At 43.8% G+C, this 19,744-nt stretch overlaps 1 protein-coding gene across 1 annotated transcript in view; it reads right to left on the reverse strand.

The window, feature by feature from the left end:
- Nucleotides 1–1,212: 1,212 nt before the first annotated feature.
- LOC128771628 (gamma-aminobutyric acid receptor subunit rho-2-like) overlaps nt 1,213–19,744 on the reverse strand; it is a 33,778-nt gene continuing 15,246 nt past the window's right edge. The window contains exons 3-9 of the mRNA XM_053887132.1: nt 16,866–16,933; nt 11,958–12,181; nt 11,802–11,884; nt 9,157–9,297; nt 8,574–8,726; nt 7,472–7,680; nt 1,213–6,651 (exon numbers count right to left, since the gene is read on the reverse strand). Coding sequence (XP_053743107.1) covers nt 6,331–6,651; nt 7,472–7,680; nt 8,574–8,726; nt 9,157–9,297; nt 11,802–11,884; nt 11,958–12,181; nt 16,866–16,933 — 1,199 coding nt within the window. The 3' untranslated portion in view covers nt 1,213–6,330. The remainder of the gene's footprint in view (nt 6,652–7,471; nt 7,681–8,573; nt 8,727–9,156; nt 9,298–11,801; nt 11,885–11,957; nt 12,182–16,865; nt 16,934–19,744) is intronic.

Genomic DNA, 19,744 nt, shown 5'->3' on the forward strand with positions numbered 1-19,744 from the left:
TATTTATTTGTGTGATAAGTTAGGAAGAGACGAACACAAGAATTTCTGAATTTCATTTCCAAATGAGATGTTACATCATGATCACAACTGGCATCACCTCAGCTGATGTCATGGAGATCAAATGGTCTCTTGCTGAGAACATGTTTCATGATGATGAGTTCAGAGTTGTAAATAAATTGTGCATACTTGGAACCGGGAAGGCACAGTGTCACGTCGCAGCGGAGCCAAAATTCAAAAGATCAAATGAGAACACACTCTTCTGTTCTCTCAGTTAAATTTCACCTTAAATGTTCAAAACTTGCTTGTGATTCTAACTTGCAACAGGGTTATTACTAAATCTCATGAGTTAATCACAGGGAGACAACTTGAAGTTTAAACCTGGTATTGGCTTGACAACTATGAAATTGAAACACTGTTAAAAAACCAAAAAATGTGTTGAGAAAAAATAAGTTAAATGAAATGAAATTCTGAGTCACATAACTAAGTCAGAAAATAGTCATAGTCTGATTGTTTTTCCAGTTGTAACTTGCTGCCATATTCATGTACAGTGGTGCAAACGGCCGTTCAAGAAGCGTTTTGTTTGAAATCTGAATCGATTTTTCCCATTACAATGAATGGAAAAAGAAATAATGCGTTCCAAGCCTTAAAATAGGCTTTTGTAGGAGTGAATGTAGTGTCTGCTGCAGGTGCGCTGTTCCTCTAAGTGTGTGGCCACTGCATGTGGGAGGGGTTGCCGAGTGAGTGACGTCTCTCCAGAAGTGAAGAGGTGCCCGGTGCGTGTCCAGCTCTGAATGTGCGCTTCTGTGCAGTTTGGCTGTGACAAAGTCATAAACCAAGTAACGCTCTGTCCCAGACTCGCCTCATCCCTGTCCCAGCTCCAGCCCACAACAGGACATCAAACCCTGGAGGTGTGGAGAGCGAGCACCTCCCCTGTGACACTCTACCACGGTCCACCTCAATATGAAGAAAAAACAGTCAGTAAATGAAGCTAACGGGACACGTCTGCATACAGAGGCTGCGTAAAACACAAGAACAAAGCGCGTTGTGGGTCAGCTGACCGGTCCGTGCACGTTATGGTTTTTCTTGCTTATTTCGGGGGCGTTTGAGTTCTGGATTTTCGTTCGAAATCCAAAGCAAAAAATATCGAATTTTTTCTTCGAACTCCGATTAGTTCGAATTCCGGGTCGTTTGAAAACCGAGGTACCACTGTATTTTGTTTACTTAAAAGCAGGGCTGTGCTTATGAGGCTTCATGACACAGTGTCCTCATTTTCAGAGCTATGTAGGGGGCGCTCTTGGTTTGTAAATGGTGTGTGCTTTCATTTAAATGGTTGTTCAAATCCACCGATTTTAGATTGGATAGCGCCATCTAGTGGGCATTGAGGGTGGGTAAACTGTTTCTTGACGCCTCATCAGCCCATCCCTATTTCAACTACATGCTTTATGTTTTCAATTGGTTTGAAACGGCATATTCAATCTGGAAGTTGTTACGAAATTAGTCGCCATTTTTGTAGTCTTTGTCTTTGTCCGCGTCTTTCCCCGCCTGTGAGAGACACCTAAATGGACGCAAAACATTTGACAGGCTTTTCGCAATTTTACACACAACGCAAAAAACAAAAAAACAGTGATATGCTGATAAAGCTTCATGAAACAGTGTCTTCATTTTCAGAGCTCAGTAGGAGGCGCTGTTGGTTCATAAATGATATGAGGTTTCATTGAAATAGTTGTTCAAATTCAAAGTTTTTAGACCACGTAGCGCCATCTAATGGGTTCTGAGAATGGGTAAACTGTTGAAGCCTCTTCATCCCATCACAACAAAACACTAAGTGCAGCAATGCCACATGCCACTGAGCAAGGCAGGATGAACTGAGCAGCCTGCTCTGCCTGTCACAGCCCATCAATTGGCCATGCATGAAATAGTCTGCACCCACTATAATGAAAGATCTGCGATATAATTTTACATACTCTAGCGAGTGAAATCTATGATGTAACAAGTCCCGGAGGGATTACTGTATATTAAAACCTTTCTGGAGAGCAAAAGCTTATCCTCTCCCGATCAGCCTGAGTGGTTAGGAAAGCAGCACTGCATCGCGGCTTCACCAGACTCAACAGAAGTCTGCAGGGGAAACCACACATGGCTTTGACCTTTGGACATTAGGTGACAGTGAGGTACGCAACTTCACCTATCAATATTTCAAAATGTGTCAAAATCATTCTTACACTTTCACACTTTCAGAGGCGCTAAAAGTTAACAGGGAATTGGAAATTCAAAATGTTCAACTCTAACACTGATAGCAATCTCTTTCTCCTCTTTCCTCTTACACTCATTCATACATTAACAATAAATGAATAGGGCAGAATAGAAGTATATGAGCATATCCAGAGAACAGTAGAGTAAGGACTATCAATTTCTCAGCTTTTTTGCTCCAAAAAAGAGGAAATGTCCTGCGATATAGGGCATCTGTAATGTAATGCCTTTTCAGTCTTGATACTTCCTCTGGCATGTTCACTTTTCACACTGGGTTCATCTCCTGGGTAAAGCTCCACCTCTGCCCAGTGCCTCCCCTTCCACAATTTGTTTCCCTTTTTGAGCAAAGAATTTAAAGGTGCAGGCGCTTAAGATTCTGTCCGCAGCAGCCTTCTCAATGTGCTTTGTGATTTGCATTGGTAATTGGTGCTTCTGCTAAGAATTCTTTATGACCGTATTTTAAAGCGCAGCGTGTCGATGGAGACATTAAAACTATAGCGATATAATTCCAGTACTACAATAATTTATTTGTTACTGTGATAACTACTTACCAGTGATGCAGGTAGTGGGTGGTGTTTTTATGCGAAACAAGAGCAGTCATTGGAGATAACCTGCAACATTGATGGTCATTGAATGACAAATAAGTAAAGATGGCGTGTTTCCATCCTTCAGCTCCGGGATGAATATTTGGGAAAGCTCCTCCTTGAGCATGAGTTGTTGAACGTCAGTCTTGAAAAACAAACCTCAGAGGCAGGGGTGCTTCTTTCTCACAACCAAAACAAACATCTCCAATGTTCAGGGAGACTAAACAGTTGCCCCTCCACGTTCCATTAAGGCACATGGTCCGCCTTTGCCGTGGGTGGGTAAAGAATGACTGAGGTTGGAGCAAGGGTTAGCCATGGGGTGTCGCTCATATCACTAGCTGTCACTTGGTATGGACAGTCACATGTGCTGACCTCACCGGCAGGGTTCATAAAGGCAACGTGGAACGTGGTAGTACACTTTTGTTTTCAACGCAGAATGCAAAAGTGTACTTGAAAATAGTCGCCATTTGAATTTGAATGAGAACAGCTTGAATAAACATGAATGCAGTCGACATGGACAGTGTCATTAGAGTCTGTCTGCACATTCGCGGAGTGTGACTGACACCATTGTACTAGTGTCATCACTCGGAATGTCGTGGGGTCGTATATGTGAAGGTGGTATTCTAAACATCACCAACACTGCAGATAACTTTAAAAAGTAGTGATTTGTTGATGGGGCTTTATGAAATGGTTTCCTCATTTTCAGCTCTGCGCAAAAAAAAAAACCTGTGGATTTGAACAACCATTTCAATGAAAACTGAAAATGAAGACACTGTTTCATGAAGCCTCATATAAGTCCTTCAAGCCAGACAAAGGGGCAGAGGACACCGTAGACCGGTCCCCAATCTGAAGTACATTTTCAGAGAGAAAGCATCCTGCTGATGGATGATTCGTGTGAGTGGGGGGCAAGATGTTAGCACAACAGTAATACGAATAGCACAAAGCTTAAACACAAATAAAGTCAGGCCCTCTGCTCTTCAAAACACAGAGCGTCCGTCACTGTTTTCAGCTGTAGAAAGTTAAATTTAAGCACCTGCAGTGTGACGTAGCCAACGCAGAAGAATGTGCCCAGATCCTTCCTTCTTGTCCTTCACTAGTTCACCTTAAATGCGATGAATTTGCTTCGCCACGATTGGCCTGAAATCCCAGAGGCATTTTTCTTGGAAGAGTTCGATTAACTTGACAGAGCAGGATTTTACTAACTCCAACTAGCTGACAAATGAAATCCTTCGATGCAATTGAGCACTGGAGGAGCAGGAGGAACACCGCCGTAAAAGGAGTAAACAGTGGAATTATCCTCTGCTGGGAGTTATTACTGCGGAATTACTAAGTTACTAGTGTTTGCACCTCACATATTATTGTAAACACGGTTTCTGATACCACCTGCGGGGCCCAACAGAATAACACAAGAAGAAACGCAGTAAAGTAAAATCTTCACCAATGAAAGATGGAGAGCGGCTCAATCTTTTTTGACTCTTTGGAAAATAATATTAAGCTCTTTCTTTCTCCCGCTGACACAATTATCAATAAATGCAGGTCGTCATTTGCCGCGAGGACAATCCGGAATAGTCGAGGTGATGCTGAGCGCGATTAGAAGGCGGAATCAATACTGCTGAAATGTTTAGACTTAAATGAAGCGCAAAACAATCAATGAGAATTTTGCCAAACCTCAGGCTGAAGCTGAGAGGGACCTGATCACATGGATGGATGGATAAACTGCAGGGTCAATCGAGGCGAGATCTCAGGCTTAGGTTTTAATCTAAGGGTTTACTTTTTTGATTCCATCTTAAACCATCTACATCTTGAAATTCTGAGGACTGAAAGATCGTTGACAACAGAGAACACAGGTGATTCAGAGGGGAAATAGAAACGAAAAGGTACTGGTGATTTTCAAGCTCCATGAATATCAACAACCAACCAACTCACACAATTTTTAAACTGAGAGCGCCACTTATTGAGCGCTGAAAATGAGGGCACTGTTCCTTGAAGCCTCATCAGCCCATCACTATAGTCTACTGGAGGACACTAAAGGTTTGTCGGATTCTTCTGTAGCCCATTCCAGCTTCATCTCCAACATCCATATAGAAGTGTTATATGCATTTTTTTTCTTTTTTTTCTATTGACAGCACCACAGAAGGAGTTTGTAAGAAAATATAAAACAGGCTAGAGTGCCAATCCATTCCCAGGATCAAAGCCCCTCATGTCAAAGAGCACACTTCTTTCTTTACCATCATTTCCATAGTGAAATATTTGCAGAAGATTGTGCTGCTCAGAGTGTCTCTCAGAATTTCTCTTCTCTGCCTCTACTATGGTTTAAAGACATGTGAACCCACAACTTTGTAGTTTATTTATGAATTGTTGTTGTTTCAGCTTCTGATCAACCACCTTGAAACAGCGTCAGCTTCAAAAGGTTTGCTTGAACTCCATTAAAACTCTAATGGAGCATTAGAACCATGTGAAGGACTGTCAGAAGCCCAAGGCCGTGAACGAAGAGAAAAAAATCACATTCCATGCTGTCAGATTTTAGAAAAACACATGGTAATACTTCTTAGGCTGATTGATACAGAGTAACACCCGACATGATTTTTGAATTTTAGTTTCATATAAGGAATTTTGGCATGTGTTTCATACCAAGCAAAGCCCAGATGCTAAATGCTAAGATTAGCATCCACTGTGTATTACACATATTGACATTGAATTCTTTGCAAACTACTGTTCCTCTGCATAACTGACCTGTATTTTTCTCTGCCACCGTGTGTTGACTCTGGTAGGTAAACAAATCCTGTGTCTCTTTTTGCGAAGATGATGACCACACTGGTGTTTAGCAAGAGCTAATTCGTTAGCATTAGCATCAAGGTTCATCTACACATGCACAGGTTGGTTGCACTATCTTTGTGAGGTCCGCACATTGTCATAATGCTTTCCTTAGCCTCTCAGCCTTAACTTAACCACCCAAAACAAATGGCTGACCTTAGCCAGGACGGCTAGAGCTTTTGGGGTCCGGCAAAAGGGTCACACACATAGAGATCACCCAGTTTTCCTTAGAAAGAAGTAAGACATCTTCGTGCTAAAAACAGTAAAAACACCGCACTTTATTTATATTTTAAATGTCGAGTAGCCATGTTGGTGTGTGAAGTCAGACTGCTCCCAGTTGGACCCAGGATTTTCTGACTGATGGGGCATTACAAGCAATTCTTCGCGACTCATTGGAAAAATGAATTCCAACCAAAAAGCAGCGCCAGACAAAACTATGACCTGCTCCCTCCACAGTGATCCAACATCCGCAGATGCTCTTTGAGCAGACAGACTGGGACACCGTTTTCACCCTTACTGTAGGCATCAGTGGGACACATGGGAGGGATCATACTGTTGCTTAAGTGATGTGATGGAGCTATGCAGTCAGGTGGTCCCGGAGTAAACCAGTCCTAAATGATCAAAACTAGGCGGTTTTTCCAGTACAGCTCCACCTGAGTTCTTATGACAGCAGAGAGATGCTGGCTCAGCAGTAAACACACCAGTAGATGAGATTAAATAGGATGTAGGAGCCAGGGAAGATCATGCGCGAGTATGTGTCGATGGTGTGTGTGTTCTGGATGATTCGGAAGCTGCGGTTGCTTTTCTTCTTGGTCCCCGTCGACTCGTTGTCGATGGAGAGGTGCACGACCATCCGCTCCTGCTTCTCAGAGCTGTCCTCGGCCGCCATGGACGCATGGGTGTAGCCCGCCAGGCTGTTGACGTCGGCTTCGCTGTAGGTACCGTCGAGCATCATGGTGCGGGTGTGAGACATGCCGCAGCTGCAGGCCAGTGTCTGAGACTGCGACTGAAAGGCAACAGAAACAAGTTCTGTCGCTAGTTTAATTGAAAACAGGTTGAGAGAGTGCCAGAGAGCGCCGCTACATCGTTCAGCGTGGGCCCTGACTGTTTGCTGTTTTCATGTGTGGTCGGAAAATAAGGGTTTAAAAGCCGGTCTGGACATTGTTCCCTCAGTAGCCACTACAAGATGACTCTGGCCATATGTATCAGTATGACAGATGCTGAGTGCTGGTGTGAAGAAGCCAAAGAGGACAAGGACTGCAATACACCAACAAGCCAGCCATTTGGTGTTAAGATCTCTGTGCAGAAGTCAGGACGCCAACAGCAATATTCCTGGAATACATTGCAGATACTCTGCTTTATACACCATGAACTCCAAGAGTTGGTGGTTCCCCACTGTAATGCCAGGGATTAACAAAGAAAGTAACACAGAGTCAGTGACTTTTCTTGAAAATATTGGCGTCAGAAAACTTCTTTTTTGGTGAGTTCATCGTCAACAAGTACACATCTTCAAAACATGCAATGTATTTTATGTATAAACCTCAATGAAGTTCATTTTAACTTCCAGCTCCTGCTCTGTGAAGTCACTTTTGCAACAACATCAAACACCTCTTGAAAGGCTATGTCGAGCATGAATTTAAATATTGGATGTTCTTTATAAAGGAACCTTATGGCAGTATTACAAAACAAAGCATAGTTGCTAAATATCACATCCGTAGACTGGTAACATGGGTGGGTCAAAGAACTGGTCACATGGGAAAGGAAAGTGGGAGAGACAATAAAATAGAGAAACAATGAGGTTACTGGTTCTGACATCACCAACGTACCTGTTCTCTGGCTGTTTCCCGCAGCTTTCGGTCCTTTCCATCCCTCAGCGTGGTCAGGTAGTTGACAGCAGCATATTCAAGGACAGACAGGAAGACGAAGACAAAACTGACCCAGAGGTAGATGTCCACAGCTTTGATGTACGACACTCTGGGCATAGAGGCGTTGACACCTGTGATGATGGTGGACATGGTCAGCACGGTGGTTATTCCTGCGGAACAGACAAGGAGCACAATTGAAAGGCTTTCAGGAACCAAGGAACTTAATGTATCCTTTAAAGATATACAACTGCCAGCTTGGATGTGTTTAAGTTGTCCCTTATCATTGTGGTTGGTCCGAATGCTATGCTCTCCAGTTTGCTGGTCTCATGAACCAGTTTGAGGGCTCCAGTGGAACATCAATTTCAGGGAATACAGCCGCTTCTTCTTGACCTTCCAACCACTCAACGGTCCAATGCCAAGTGAGTTCAGCACCCTGAATTTCTGGAGAAGATGGGAGGCTGGACAGCTATTTGAACAAGTTCATCGATGGGTTACAGTCTGTATGCACTTGTCAAAGTGCCATAGCTCCACCCCCAAGCAGAGCAAATGCAAACGGTATGTCACCAGAGACCAGATTCTGTGCTTTCTCCGAACCTACTACCCTCCAGCATGCTGATCAAACCTGCTTCCCACTGGGATTCTGCAGGGTTATATCCACAATGAGACACTACTCCAGTTCTCTCTGGAGGTCCAAGGGTGAAACACATCTCCGTTCTGTCAAGTGTGATTTCACCAAGGAATTTTCATCCACTGCTGCACCAGACTGAATGTTTTTACACCGCCGTGTGAAGGTTTGCAAGCACTCGGCAGATAGTTTGCATTCAATGGCCGCACATGTGAGGGAATACACTGTCCTCTCAAAGAACTGTGAGCGATGTTTTTTTATGGGACTCGCTTGTTGCTGTTACTCATGAAATCTTAAATCACCTTTACCTTAAGCCCTAAACAGGCAAACAAACCCTTTGACACACTTCAACTATATCAACTGAAGACACCCATGATTCTAAAGGCCAGTTATTGTACTGTAAAAGCAGCGAAGCAAGTCCATGCCCACAGATATTACCGAGGGAGACTCGGGCAGGGACGGCCCTGCGGTCGATCCAGAAGGACACCCAGGAAAGCATGACCATCAGCGTGGCGGGGAAGTAGGTCTGCAGCAGGAAGAAGAAGATGTGGCGGCGCAGCGTGAAGTTGATGTAGAGACGGTTGTACCAGCCTGCAGATCAGACAGATAGAAAGTTTATATCACGCCTCTATATCTTCTTCCACAATCCTACATCAGTGCACCCGATTGATCTGTTTTCACCGCTGTACTCCATGTTGCTTTTCCCTCAAAACAAAAACATCGGAAGATAAATTTAAAACAATGTCTGTTGCGTGTCACAGGGAGAACAGACGCGCAGTGAGAGTGAGACTCGCTGCTAATAGAAAAGCTCCCTCGCATGGCTACATGCTGCTATTTATGCTAATAGTATCACTTTTTGTTGTTCAGGTCTGTCTTGAAAATCAATGCTCTGTTTGTCGGTGCCATGTGAAAAGCAGCACCGGCTTATAAAATGTGTCATCTTTCGGTTGGTATCTTGGGGCAGGGTAGCTCCAACTGTCGTCTGTTTGGATAAAAGCAAAGCATTTGTGAAGGCTTATACCTGTGCTGCTGTAGAAAGCCAAGCGAGAGCTGGTGTGGAACTTCTGAATGAGGAACTGAGACAGAGAAATTCTGTCGTCGGTGCTCAGAGACTCGTCACCACTTTTCCAGTAGAGCATCAAGTCTTCGTCCGTGTACGCGTCTGCAAGACAGCAAGCACAGCCCTGTCACTTTTCCTCTGTCTTCATCATTCATGTGATCGATGCCAACAGAATGACAGCTGCACCATCTTCCAAAGCTGAAGGAGACGGAGCCTGGTTCAAGGTTCCGCCAAAGACGTCGTAGCATGCAAGTCAATTAATTAACAGATGTCAGCTAATGGAGCCAGAGAACATTGAGCACAGTCTGGATTAGCCTAAGGAGGCTCGGAGGGTCGCTCTTTTTATTGGTGCCGTCTGTGCGACAACTATTCCATGCTTGATGGAAGCAGAAGACAGATATCTCATTTGGAGCTTCCGGCTCAGGCAACGACTCTGACACTGAATTTAAATGAATGCGTCACTGTAGCACAAAAAGATGGAAATTTATACTGTGACTCACATGTTCACCTCTGAACATAACTATTAGAGTTGGGTATTTTTATCTGATGTAAATGGAGGATAAAAAAACTCTCCTCATCAAACAAGATTCCTCCACATAGCAGTACAAGTACACAGGTAGTCTAGTAACAGATCCCTTTTACTCAGACTCATCTTGAGTTCCCACTGAATGTAGTATAGCTTTGTGTGCTGTTGCCTTCATTGTCAGCACAATTGCATCTGCGGCAGATTTATTCCGAACTAACTGTCATGTTTTGTAACTCTTGTGCTTATATTTTGTTGTTTCCTGTGTTCCTGTGTGTCGTTTCCTTGTCCTTCTCTCACTTCAGCTTCACAGCAGCTGGATTTCATCCAGACTCCGCTGAATTCTACACCTGGGTTCCAGTCTGCGCTGCCAGATGATCCTCGCGGTTTTCCCCTGCCCTTGAGTGTATATCCCGTTCCGTGTTCTGGTATCTGCGCCCTTGGTTCTCCATTCCTGTTCATCTTGAGTTCTCGTGTAACTGTTAATAAACCTTGCTAAATCTACCCTTGATCTCCCGAGTCTTCAGTCAGCCTGCAACAATTCCGCAATTGGGTCTGATCCCACAGACAGCCATGACACCATCCCCTACGCTGAATGCATGAATTGCTTGCACCGCTACATTCATCCATGTCTCATTTTGCTCAGGGGTAATTTCGCTTTTATCTAACAACAATGGCTGCCAACTAGACTCCCATTTTGTTCACACAATCCCGGCGCGGACGTGTCGGAGGTATTAGTACCCTTACCAGACAGGATCGTGTTATTTCGAGGTTTGTTCAAATCCGAAAAGTAGCTTGCTCTCAATGACTAAGCTCAGGGAAACAAAAGAACACGTATTATAAGTTAAATAATAAGCGTTAAAATCTTTAGATCTCATAGTGCGGCTTTGTTTGTTGGCATGTAATTTGCTCTTTGTTTGCAGGTCCCCAGCAACACACCACCCAAGCACCTCCCATTAACCTACCCGCACCCAACTGCATAGTAAAAACCAGCAGTGCAAAAAATGATATGCAGAGTTTCAGTTGTTATTTAACGACTTGCAATGTTCCTCTTGTGCCATCTGCTGTTGTTAATCAGCTCAGAAGGGACATTAATAAATGTCATAATCTACCATTCTTCAAAAAAAAAAATTTTTTTTTTTGAAGTATTGAAGCAATCCGCCCTTGAGTGAGGAAGGGTAAAACTCCATTTCGTGATGGAGACACATCACTCACCACAGTTTAAATGTCAGGAGGTGAGCAGGCTGAAGGAACCAGCTGCTCATATCCAAATGTCTGGGGACGTCCACAAATGTCAGAGTCAAGGTTAAATGCAGAAAAAGTTAACAGAAGTCGGTCTGGTGTGGAGCCCTTGCTTCTACCCCCAAGCCAACGCTCAGTCCCCCGAGATGACTCGCCGTTGTCGGGGTGGTAGAGTGGTGATTCACTTTACCTCAAGGTCGAAAGTGTTCTTTTCTTCAGCGTGTAAAAGTTTGCTCTTATTTCATGCTTCCTTATAGAAGCTAAAATGTTGTGTCCAAGGAGCTTTAGAGAGACTACATCTGAGGAGATGCAGGAAAGTCAAAGTATAAAGGCGATGACTGGTTATAAAAGAGCGACTAATATTTCCTCAAATCTTCCATCCTGCTCTTTTCTTTTCATATGAAGATGCTTCCAGAAAGTTTTAGCCAGGTTTCATGTTCAGCAACAAAAACTAAACACGATCACGACAGATGAAATGGTAAACAAACCACTGAAGGAACGTCGTGGCTCGGGAGATGATCAAGACCATTTCAGCAAGAACCTGCACCAGAGGCCTGAACACAGCAGTTCAGTAATGCGCAGCCATCTACGCACACTGGAGGAAAGTCATGCCTTATTTACATCCAATCTTGTTCTTTTATTTAACTGCTTTCCAGCAAGTAAAGGAAACATTCATGAGATTAATGTCTTTTGAAAGTGAGGCTGGTCGCAGGCCCGGTGGGTAAAGCGGCGATTCATGAAGTGGGATGTGCAGTGTGCTTCAGACGATTTATCAGGATGCTTCGAATGACTCATTGCTTTTGCTGTTTTTCACTGTACATATAAGAGGAGGAATACTCACAGCTCTCCAGCTCTAAAGTGCACGTCTGCGAGTCCAGGGGAAATCGACTGAAGTCCATGTTGCAGGCTGCAGTGACTGTAACCCTGAGGAGATTTAAAACAGTGTGAAGTTACATCAGGAGCTGCCAAGCTTCATCTTGCTGATCGCTGTCCCCACCTCAGGCTGTAGAGGACGTGACCGTCAGGATAGACCCTCAGCATTATGTTGTCCGTGGTGGTGTCATGAATAAAAGACCTCTTGGAGTGAACGAAAAACACATCAGGGACCCAGATCTTTTTGACCAGGCGCCCGTCGAAGGTCATGCTCTTGTTGGTGGAGCTGGGGAAGGCCAGCCGCTCGTCCTTCCAGTAGTGACGGAGATACAGGGTCATGGTGAAATCCTGGGGTGGTGTGGAAGCAGAGCAGAAAGAAAATAGCCGCGGGATTAAACTTCAATGTACTTGTGAAGCGGCGGTGGATTATGACATTCTGCTGAGATTACATTGGCCCGGTGGAGCAGGATTATATAGCTCGTTTATGAGCGACCATGCATGTATGGAAAAGAGTGCGACATATGCTGAGATATTTGGTGCAAGATTATGTTCATCACGTCACCTCTGGAGCTGCTAAGGCTGATAATCTGTCTGGTGCATCTGATTCAAAGGACAGAGGAGTAGACCTGAGAGCATCGTCGCTGATCTGCTTCGCAGAGTGGTTGGGTTTTGTGCACGTTCACGGACACTTCAGGGGACAATGTGGATGCTAGCCTTTTTTTTTTTTTTTTTCTCAAACGGATTAATAAGGTTCATGAATCCGTCTGTTGTGAGAGAGAGTTTTGTCCACTTGGGGCCACCGTATTCTGAACAATGAGGCTGTGTGGATCAGGCTAAAATGAAGAAGGAACGGGTTTATTTCACTGGCTACACTGTTCACCTGACTTGTGTGAACTCTCTGTGTATTGTAGTCTGAAACCTGCGCTGCAACGATTCGCTCTCCTGTGCGTAACTCCACCAATTGGCTCAGTGCATGCGCACATTTAACCAACCACCAGCGACTTTAAGAGGAATCAGCTCTTAAACATCAGCCAGCTCCAATAGTTCACTTCAAATAGCAACTCTTCTAGTTGCTCTTCGTTCCATTGTGAATGTAGCAGTGTCATTCGGTGACAGTATTAAGCACCGCTGCATAGCTTAAGTGCAAAGAATATGAAGGCAAGAGACAATAAGTGATGGTGATTTTGGCACTGCTAGTTTACCTATAGTTTAAAATCCGACAGTGGAGAGTGGTAAAGGTGCCATCAAAAAAAAAAAAAAAAACAGCACGGACATGGACTTGGAATGCTAAGAACAGTGGGAATTCCAAACCGAGAAGGCAGGATTTTGAGCTCCTTCCTAAGGTCTAGCCGATGAGGAATTTGTTTCTGTAATAACTGGCCCTCCAACAAGCACCTGAAGAGATTGGCAAAGCAAGGGTAAAGGGCTGGGTGGGAACCCTGTGGAGATCGAAACACCCAAATACTGTAGGTCAGACTGAAACATTACCTGCACAAAGAATGAGGTCGACTGACTTCCTGAACACGCTGACTGAACACTCTGCACATTCCATTGACCAGATTAATCTGGCTCAAATTGTGGAGTGTAGGGTGAGTCATCATTTTCACACATGGATGCTCAGCACAGAGTCTAGACAGCTCCCCCATTGAGAGTCTTTGGGAGACACCAGGGAGGGCTTTGCTCTGTGAAATGAGGGGTCGGGGAGGGGGTGTACATAATGTATGCCAACCTGTTGAGGATACATGAAGATATTCAAGTGTCACTCAATGATAGGACCCCTGCCCCCATCCCACACGTCCGTCAAGCTCTGAGCAAATGAGCTTGGGCTAATTTCTTCTTCCTATTTTTGAGTGTTTGTTTTGCATAAACAAAAAAAAAAAAGACTCCTCCTTGTGCTAATGTGTGTTCGCAATCTAGAAATTTGCGAGTGGGCCGAATAGTAGACTGGCTGTGATTTATTCAGGTCGCAAATGGAAACATTTGCATTGCTCCTGTACATGAAGACGCAACTTGTTTATATGGAAAAACATTTACCGGAGCAGGGAAACTGATCTCAGGATCCTCTTTAATTGCTGCGATGTCACCAAATCTGTCACACTGGAGCATGTTTGGACTCAAACAGAAAATAATTCGATTTAAAAGCAATTTCTTGGTCGCTAAATTTGCTTTTTATTGTAGCGTGCTGCTCCATTTTTTTTTTTTTTTTGTGATTCTCTTATGGTGGTTGAGCCTCAGATGAGAATAGCAGAAGAACACTCACTCAATTCCTGACACAACAATCCATCTCCACTGTTCGGTTCCTTTGGAAGCAGGAACACGCCCAGATAGCTGTCAGTAATCAGATGGGTCTGCTGAGAAATTTCCCAAGTGCTACATCTTGGCAGATCAGTGTACACAGGGGCTCGGCGGCGCAGCGAAGGGTGAGCTAAAACAAATCATCCATTTCATTTGCTGCCATTTAAAAGGTGGTTTTGAGCAAGAATCTATCCAGCAGAAACTCAGGCGCCTCTGCAATGGTCGATATATCAGGATCAATAGAGCAGACATAATGTGGACACAAGATTTTCTGGGTTTTTTTTCGCTCTTTCGCTAAAGGCCAAGCGTCGAAGTCTTGCCATGTCTCTTCCCTTCTTACTCACAGCAAGGGATCATGGGATATACACTTTTCACTTCCTTCTATTCATCTGAATCGGGGCTCAAGTCTCAGTTCAAAAGGACACTTCCAGGAAACAGAACGGCTCCTGGTCGTCCTTGGAGCTGTACATGCTGAGGAAATGGGAATCAGCGTCGGCGTGTCCACAGGTGATCTGTTCAAGGTGAGCGATGTCAGCTGGGATCGACTGCAGCACCGTGACACGATGGTTGAATAAACAAACACCTGATCTCGCTCTCTCTCCGCATGCAAACTTTTATCTTTGGTTGGTATATTTATTCATAAATCTTTTGTTTTTCTGGCAGAACTATACCAGAAACTGAAGGTGCGGTTGAAGGACAGACTGACAGAATAGAATTCTTTTTGTAAGAAACACTATACAATTGTATGATGCAGTGCTCTGACCCGTCCTGAGTCTCACCCACCTCACCTACAACAAAGTAGCAGAAGCTTATCGCAGCTTCTTCTATAGGTCAGCATTAGAGAGCTTTTGCGCTGGAACACCAAGACTCCAGATTGTTGTGATGTTCTCTAGCGCCACTTTGATCAGTAAAAAGGCTGGTTTAGTCGGAAAAAAGTTTGTTTAAAAAAAGTTATACATGAGTCAAACATGGTTTAAATGATAAAGAAAATCATAAAATGGAAGGGAAGACCCTGTTGCATTGTGGGCAAGCTGGTCCTCAGCCACAGCTCTCAGACTCCACTCTTCACTGTGACGTAAACAAGGTTCATTTAGAGAGAGCGAACACGGTGTAAACAGACACAGGGCGGCGATTGGATGGGAGTTTTTCAAAAGATTTAAGCAGTTCAATTGGAGCTAAACACGTACGGCATTGTCGGCCTTGACCGGTTTTGTTTATGTGGAAAGAGGGGGCGCTCTTGGGTTATGTGAGGTTTCAGTGAAATGGCTGTTGACATCCAAATATTTTAGAGAACTGTTTCAGACCCCAGGTTCTTGAGTTTTGACACCAGTGGGTTAAAACCTTGTGCTCAAGATCTTAAAGACATCACTGTCAAAACAATATTGTAATGATAAGTAACACTAGTAACTGCTAAAAGACAGAATTAGTATCCTGTCTATCAAAAGAAAAAAAAACATTCTAAAGCAACTGAGCAATTTTGACCAATTTATTCACGACAGTCATAATATTTTATGGCTACAGGACGATTGTTTTACTCTATAGTTGGTTGGTTGTTCGCATCAAGAGGCCCAGTGATACGTTTGTTCTGTGCCACTCCATGAGAAGCAAACAGACCGACTTCCTGTTGAGTTTCTGAGTCCATACTTGCGCATACTATTGCTGAGTCATTCACTCCACCAGGGCGTAAATGTCAATGCATTTTAGAAAACACTGTCTCTGTTGTCTTTCTTGTCACTGAGAGCAGCTACTGCCCCCTGCAGTCCCACTGACTCATTGCTATCAACAGTATTTAAAATGCTAAAAAGTGTATTGAATTATATAGATAAAATAACTGTTAATATTGAGTAAAAGAAAGCGAAATATGGATGTGAATGATGGGCTTGGTTTTCTTCTTATTAGCGTCCACGCATCGATATTGTGTCCTTCAAACACCCTACCTGCGCTGCCTCCCTGGCTCTACAGAGGGACTTGAGATCACGCTATAATTCTGGGACCTTTCATTAAATGAGACTTGAGCTGACATTCAAACAGGAAACGCAGCAAAGAAAAAAAATGAATGTAAGAGAATGATGGAACGGCCGACATGTAATGTCATTAGACGGATTACTGAGACAGATTCTGCTAGCTTAATGAAGGCTGCGACACATGCGGAGGACGTCCTCGCTGACGGAGCAGCTAATCGAGCTCTACTGCGACATGTTGCGGAGAAGGAAAGGAGACAGACTCTTGAATCCGAAGCTGTCCTTCACTTGGAGGTTGGTCCTCCGGATTAAAATCCTTTCAACCAGTTAGCAGCTGTTTTCAGTTGAGTAATCAGAATTAAAGGAAACGGTTTGCTTCGCATGAAGTCGGAGTCAGTGCACGTTGAGTAATGTAATTGAATCATCCTTCTGTTCGGCAGCCAACGCTGAGCCAACAGCGACATGCTGCTGTTGTGTAAACCGCTGCTGACTGAGACAGTCGGGGATTACGTCTCACTTCAACCTTTGTTCAACCTAATTGTTTTGGAAGAGGAGGGAGTCAACAAGACAGCTGCTGCTGAGATTACATCATGATGCTAAATATTAACTAGAAACGGAGCAGACTCTGGGTCACGTGACTTTACTTGGACTCCATTTCGAACCAATCGACCCAAAATTTCATTCACTCTTTTCGGGTCGGAGAAATTAAAGGGACGTATCCTTTTAAACATGAAGACAAAGGAGTGTGAAAAAGGTTCGGAAAAAGGGACTCTCACCATGTCGACCTCCGAGATGCTGTCCAAGCTCTCCACCTGGACGTCCACTCCCACTGGCACAGCAGGACCTGCAAGCGACAAGCGAGTGAAAAACAATATATACTGAAACTGTACTGGTACTTTTATATATTCTTTTTTATATATTCGTTTTTTTATATTCTACTTTAGAACACGTATATCCAAACATACCGATCCAACAAGACAAAGAAGAAAAAGAGGACAAGAAGAAGAAGATGGAGAAAGAGCAGAAGAAAAAGTAGAACATTTCAAATTTTGCAGTGGATATTCTTTTTTTATCTCTATAATTTCTCTGTTCAGCCAGTGAGTCAACACACACAAGCCTTTAAAACATTGGTAGAGATTAAAGTTGATTGATTTTGGAGATTCAATCTACATTGTGTTTTATGGAACTCGTTTTTTTAAACAGAAGTAATAGAAATGAATGGGGAAATGATCAGAGCATTCGAAAATCCAGACAAATGCAGAGGTAATTACAGGTGAAACTATGTGCTGCCGTGTCCATCATTTTCTCACACACGCTGGAGACCAGTCCAAGACGATTTGAAATCTTCTGACCTGTCTGGAGTCATCACATCCAAGTCCAAACACCGTGATTAATTATTGAGGTGCAGCGCAACTGGTTCCCACAGAAGCAAGAAAAGTATTTTAAAATTGAAGAGGCTGCTGGCAGAAACATGTTTTTCAAGCCGAGTCTTCGCAGGTTTTTCCTGGCTCTCCTCCTCTTTAATGGTTCAGTGAGGTCAGTAGATCCACTACAGCTTCACTCACTTTCCAGGAAGGACACAAACCACACATACAGTTTCTTTAAAAAAAGGGTAACAAAATGGGCACATTTTTGTTAAATCGGAATTCTTCACCACCTGCATCCAGAAGGACACTGAATGTAATGGCGCAACACTGGCTAGGTGAGCTGCGAAAGTGCGGCGGAGAAAACTGGTTAGAATCGATAAATAAGTATCTGACATAAAAAAAAAATTCTGGCAAGATTTCTGGCAGAATGATAAAACAGTGTTTGGCACCCACTAGCTAATGGCTAGCATGACTGCCGGCGTGCAGGCTGCCTGCTGTTATCAGAGGGGGAATAGTGAGCCAAGAAGGAAACCAAGGCACATTGTAGTCCTTGCTTGTGCACGGAGATTGGATTTGAACTTTTATCCCAGCTATTTTGCATTCAACTTTCGTCCGCAGCTGCAAATTGCAGCCCACTGACGAGAGGTGCTCCGCTAGCATCCACAAAAACAGCATCAGATTCGTGCCTGGTTATTGTGACAAAGAGTGTCTTCAGCCTCCAAATTTCAGGAAGCATTGCTTCAATTCGAGCTCAAACGCTGGATGCTAGAGGCGATAAGGCGCGGACACGCTTACTGCAAACACAATATATGCATACACAGATGAATACAACGGTAAACACACTACAACACTGGAACAGCCAACATAAAGATACGCAGGTAAATACATAGTTAAGATGCTGTCTCTAATGAAGAGACAGGCAGCCGCTATTTTAAAAGTCAAGCTAAGTCCCGACCACTCAGCTCTGGGAGAAAAACAACACATCAGCAGCAACACAATAACAAGTGGCAAGGCCAGTAAATGGTAAATCACTCAGTGCCCGGCATCAAAAACAACAGAACAAAACAGCCTGCTGTGTCTTCAGCTTATTTAACATATTAGAGATGCGAGACAGGCTTCGTTTCAAGGCTCAGTCATTTCAAGAAAACCCCGGTAAGAGACTGAAAGAAATCAAAGCAACGCCTCTCATAGTGTTAACACAGAATAGAAGGCACCAGTGGTTGAATTTTAGATTGGGTATACACACAATTTCCTCATACATGGTTGACTAGAAAGGTGCAAGGACAGTGCATACCTCCTCCAAGCCTCCCTGAGTCTTGGTAGTAATAACCTAAGACTCGAGTGGATTGCTAAAAACAGAATGGACTATTTGCCCGGAGGCATCTGGTGAGACACCCAGCGGCACAGGCATCAAGTCCCTTGAAAGATGGTCCTGCCGGATATTTGTCGGCATAGAAGACGTGGTACAGGAATCAAATAAAGAGCAAGCATGTGAGACATGAGTTGGATTAGCCAAATAAAAAAGAAAAGAAGTTTTTTTTGTTCCTTTTGAATACCCAAAGTGCACCAACTTTTGCCTGAGATGCCACACTTACAGTGCCTGTAGCCAGTGATGGGCGAACGAGGCTTCATGAAATTGTTTCCTCATTCTCGGAGCCCACTAGACGGCGCTATCTGTTCTAAAATCGATGGTGGGGGTGGGGTCATTTTGAGGCCATCAGGCTGCAACACCTGATACAATTCTGACGTCAGACACCCTCTTCTCTGTTCAAAGTCTTGCACCAGCTCTCACACAGGATAAAAATTTTAACTGCTATCGCTTAAAAAAGGAGCTGCTTCAAAACCCAATTATTTGAGGTGCTGTGTCCGTTTTATTGGCTTAAAGAGAATTGCTTTTTTTTTTTTTTTTATCAGACACTTTATTGGCTTTTTAATAAATCGGCGAGCACGCAACATTAAGCGCACACTTCCTTCAGCGGCCAAAAACACAACAGCTCATCCACATACCAGAGTTAAATATTTGTAATGTTGCTCTCCGGCAGAAACATATTGGACAGTGTTTGTTATCAATATCATGGTCTCTTCCATTTGTGCAATAAGAGTCCCGCCGGCTGCTGGAGCTGTGTTAATCTCACCGTGGAGAGAATCCCAGACTTACATAAGCGGTGTCACAATAGGATATTAAGTGATGCCCCCGCCCAGATGTCAACAGTCGGTGATGCAGCATATGGACCGCATCACGTGTCACAATCACGATAGTGTAGCAGACACCTACTGACAAGACCGGT

Source organism: Synchiropus splendidus, chromosome 15 (assembly GCF_027744825.2).
Source record: "Synchiropus splendidus isolate RoL2022-P1 chromosome 15, RoL_Sspl_1.0, whole genome shotgun sequence".
Taxonomy (NCBI): Eukaryota; Metazoa; Chordata; class Actinopteri; order Syngnathiformes; family Callionymidae; genus Synchiropus; species Synchiropus splendidus.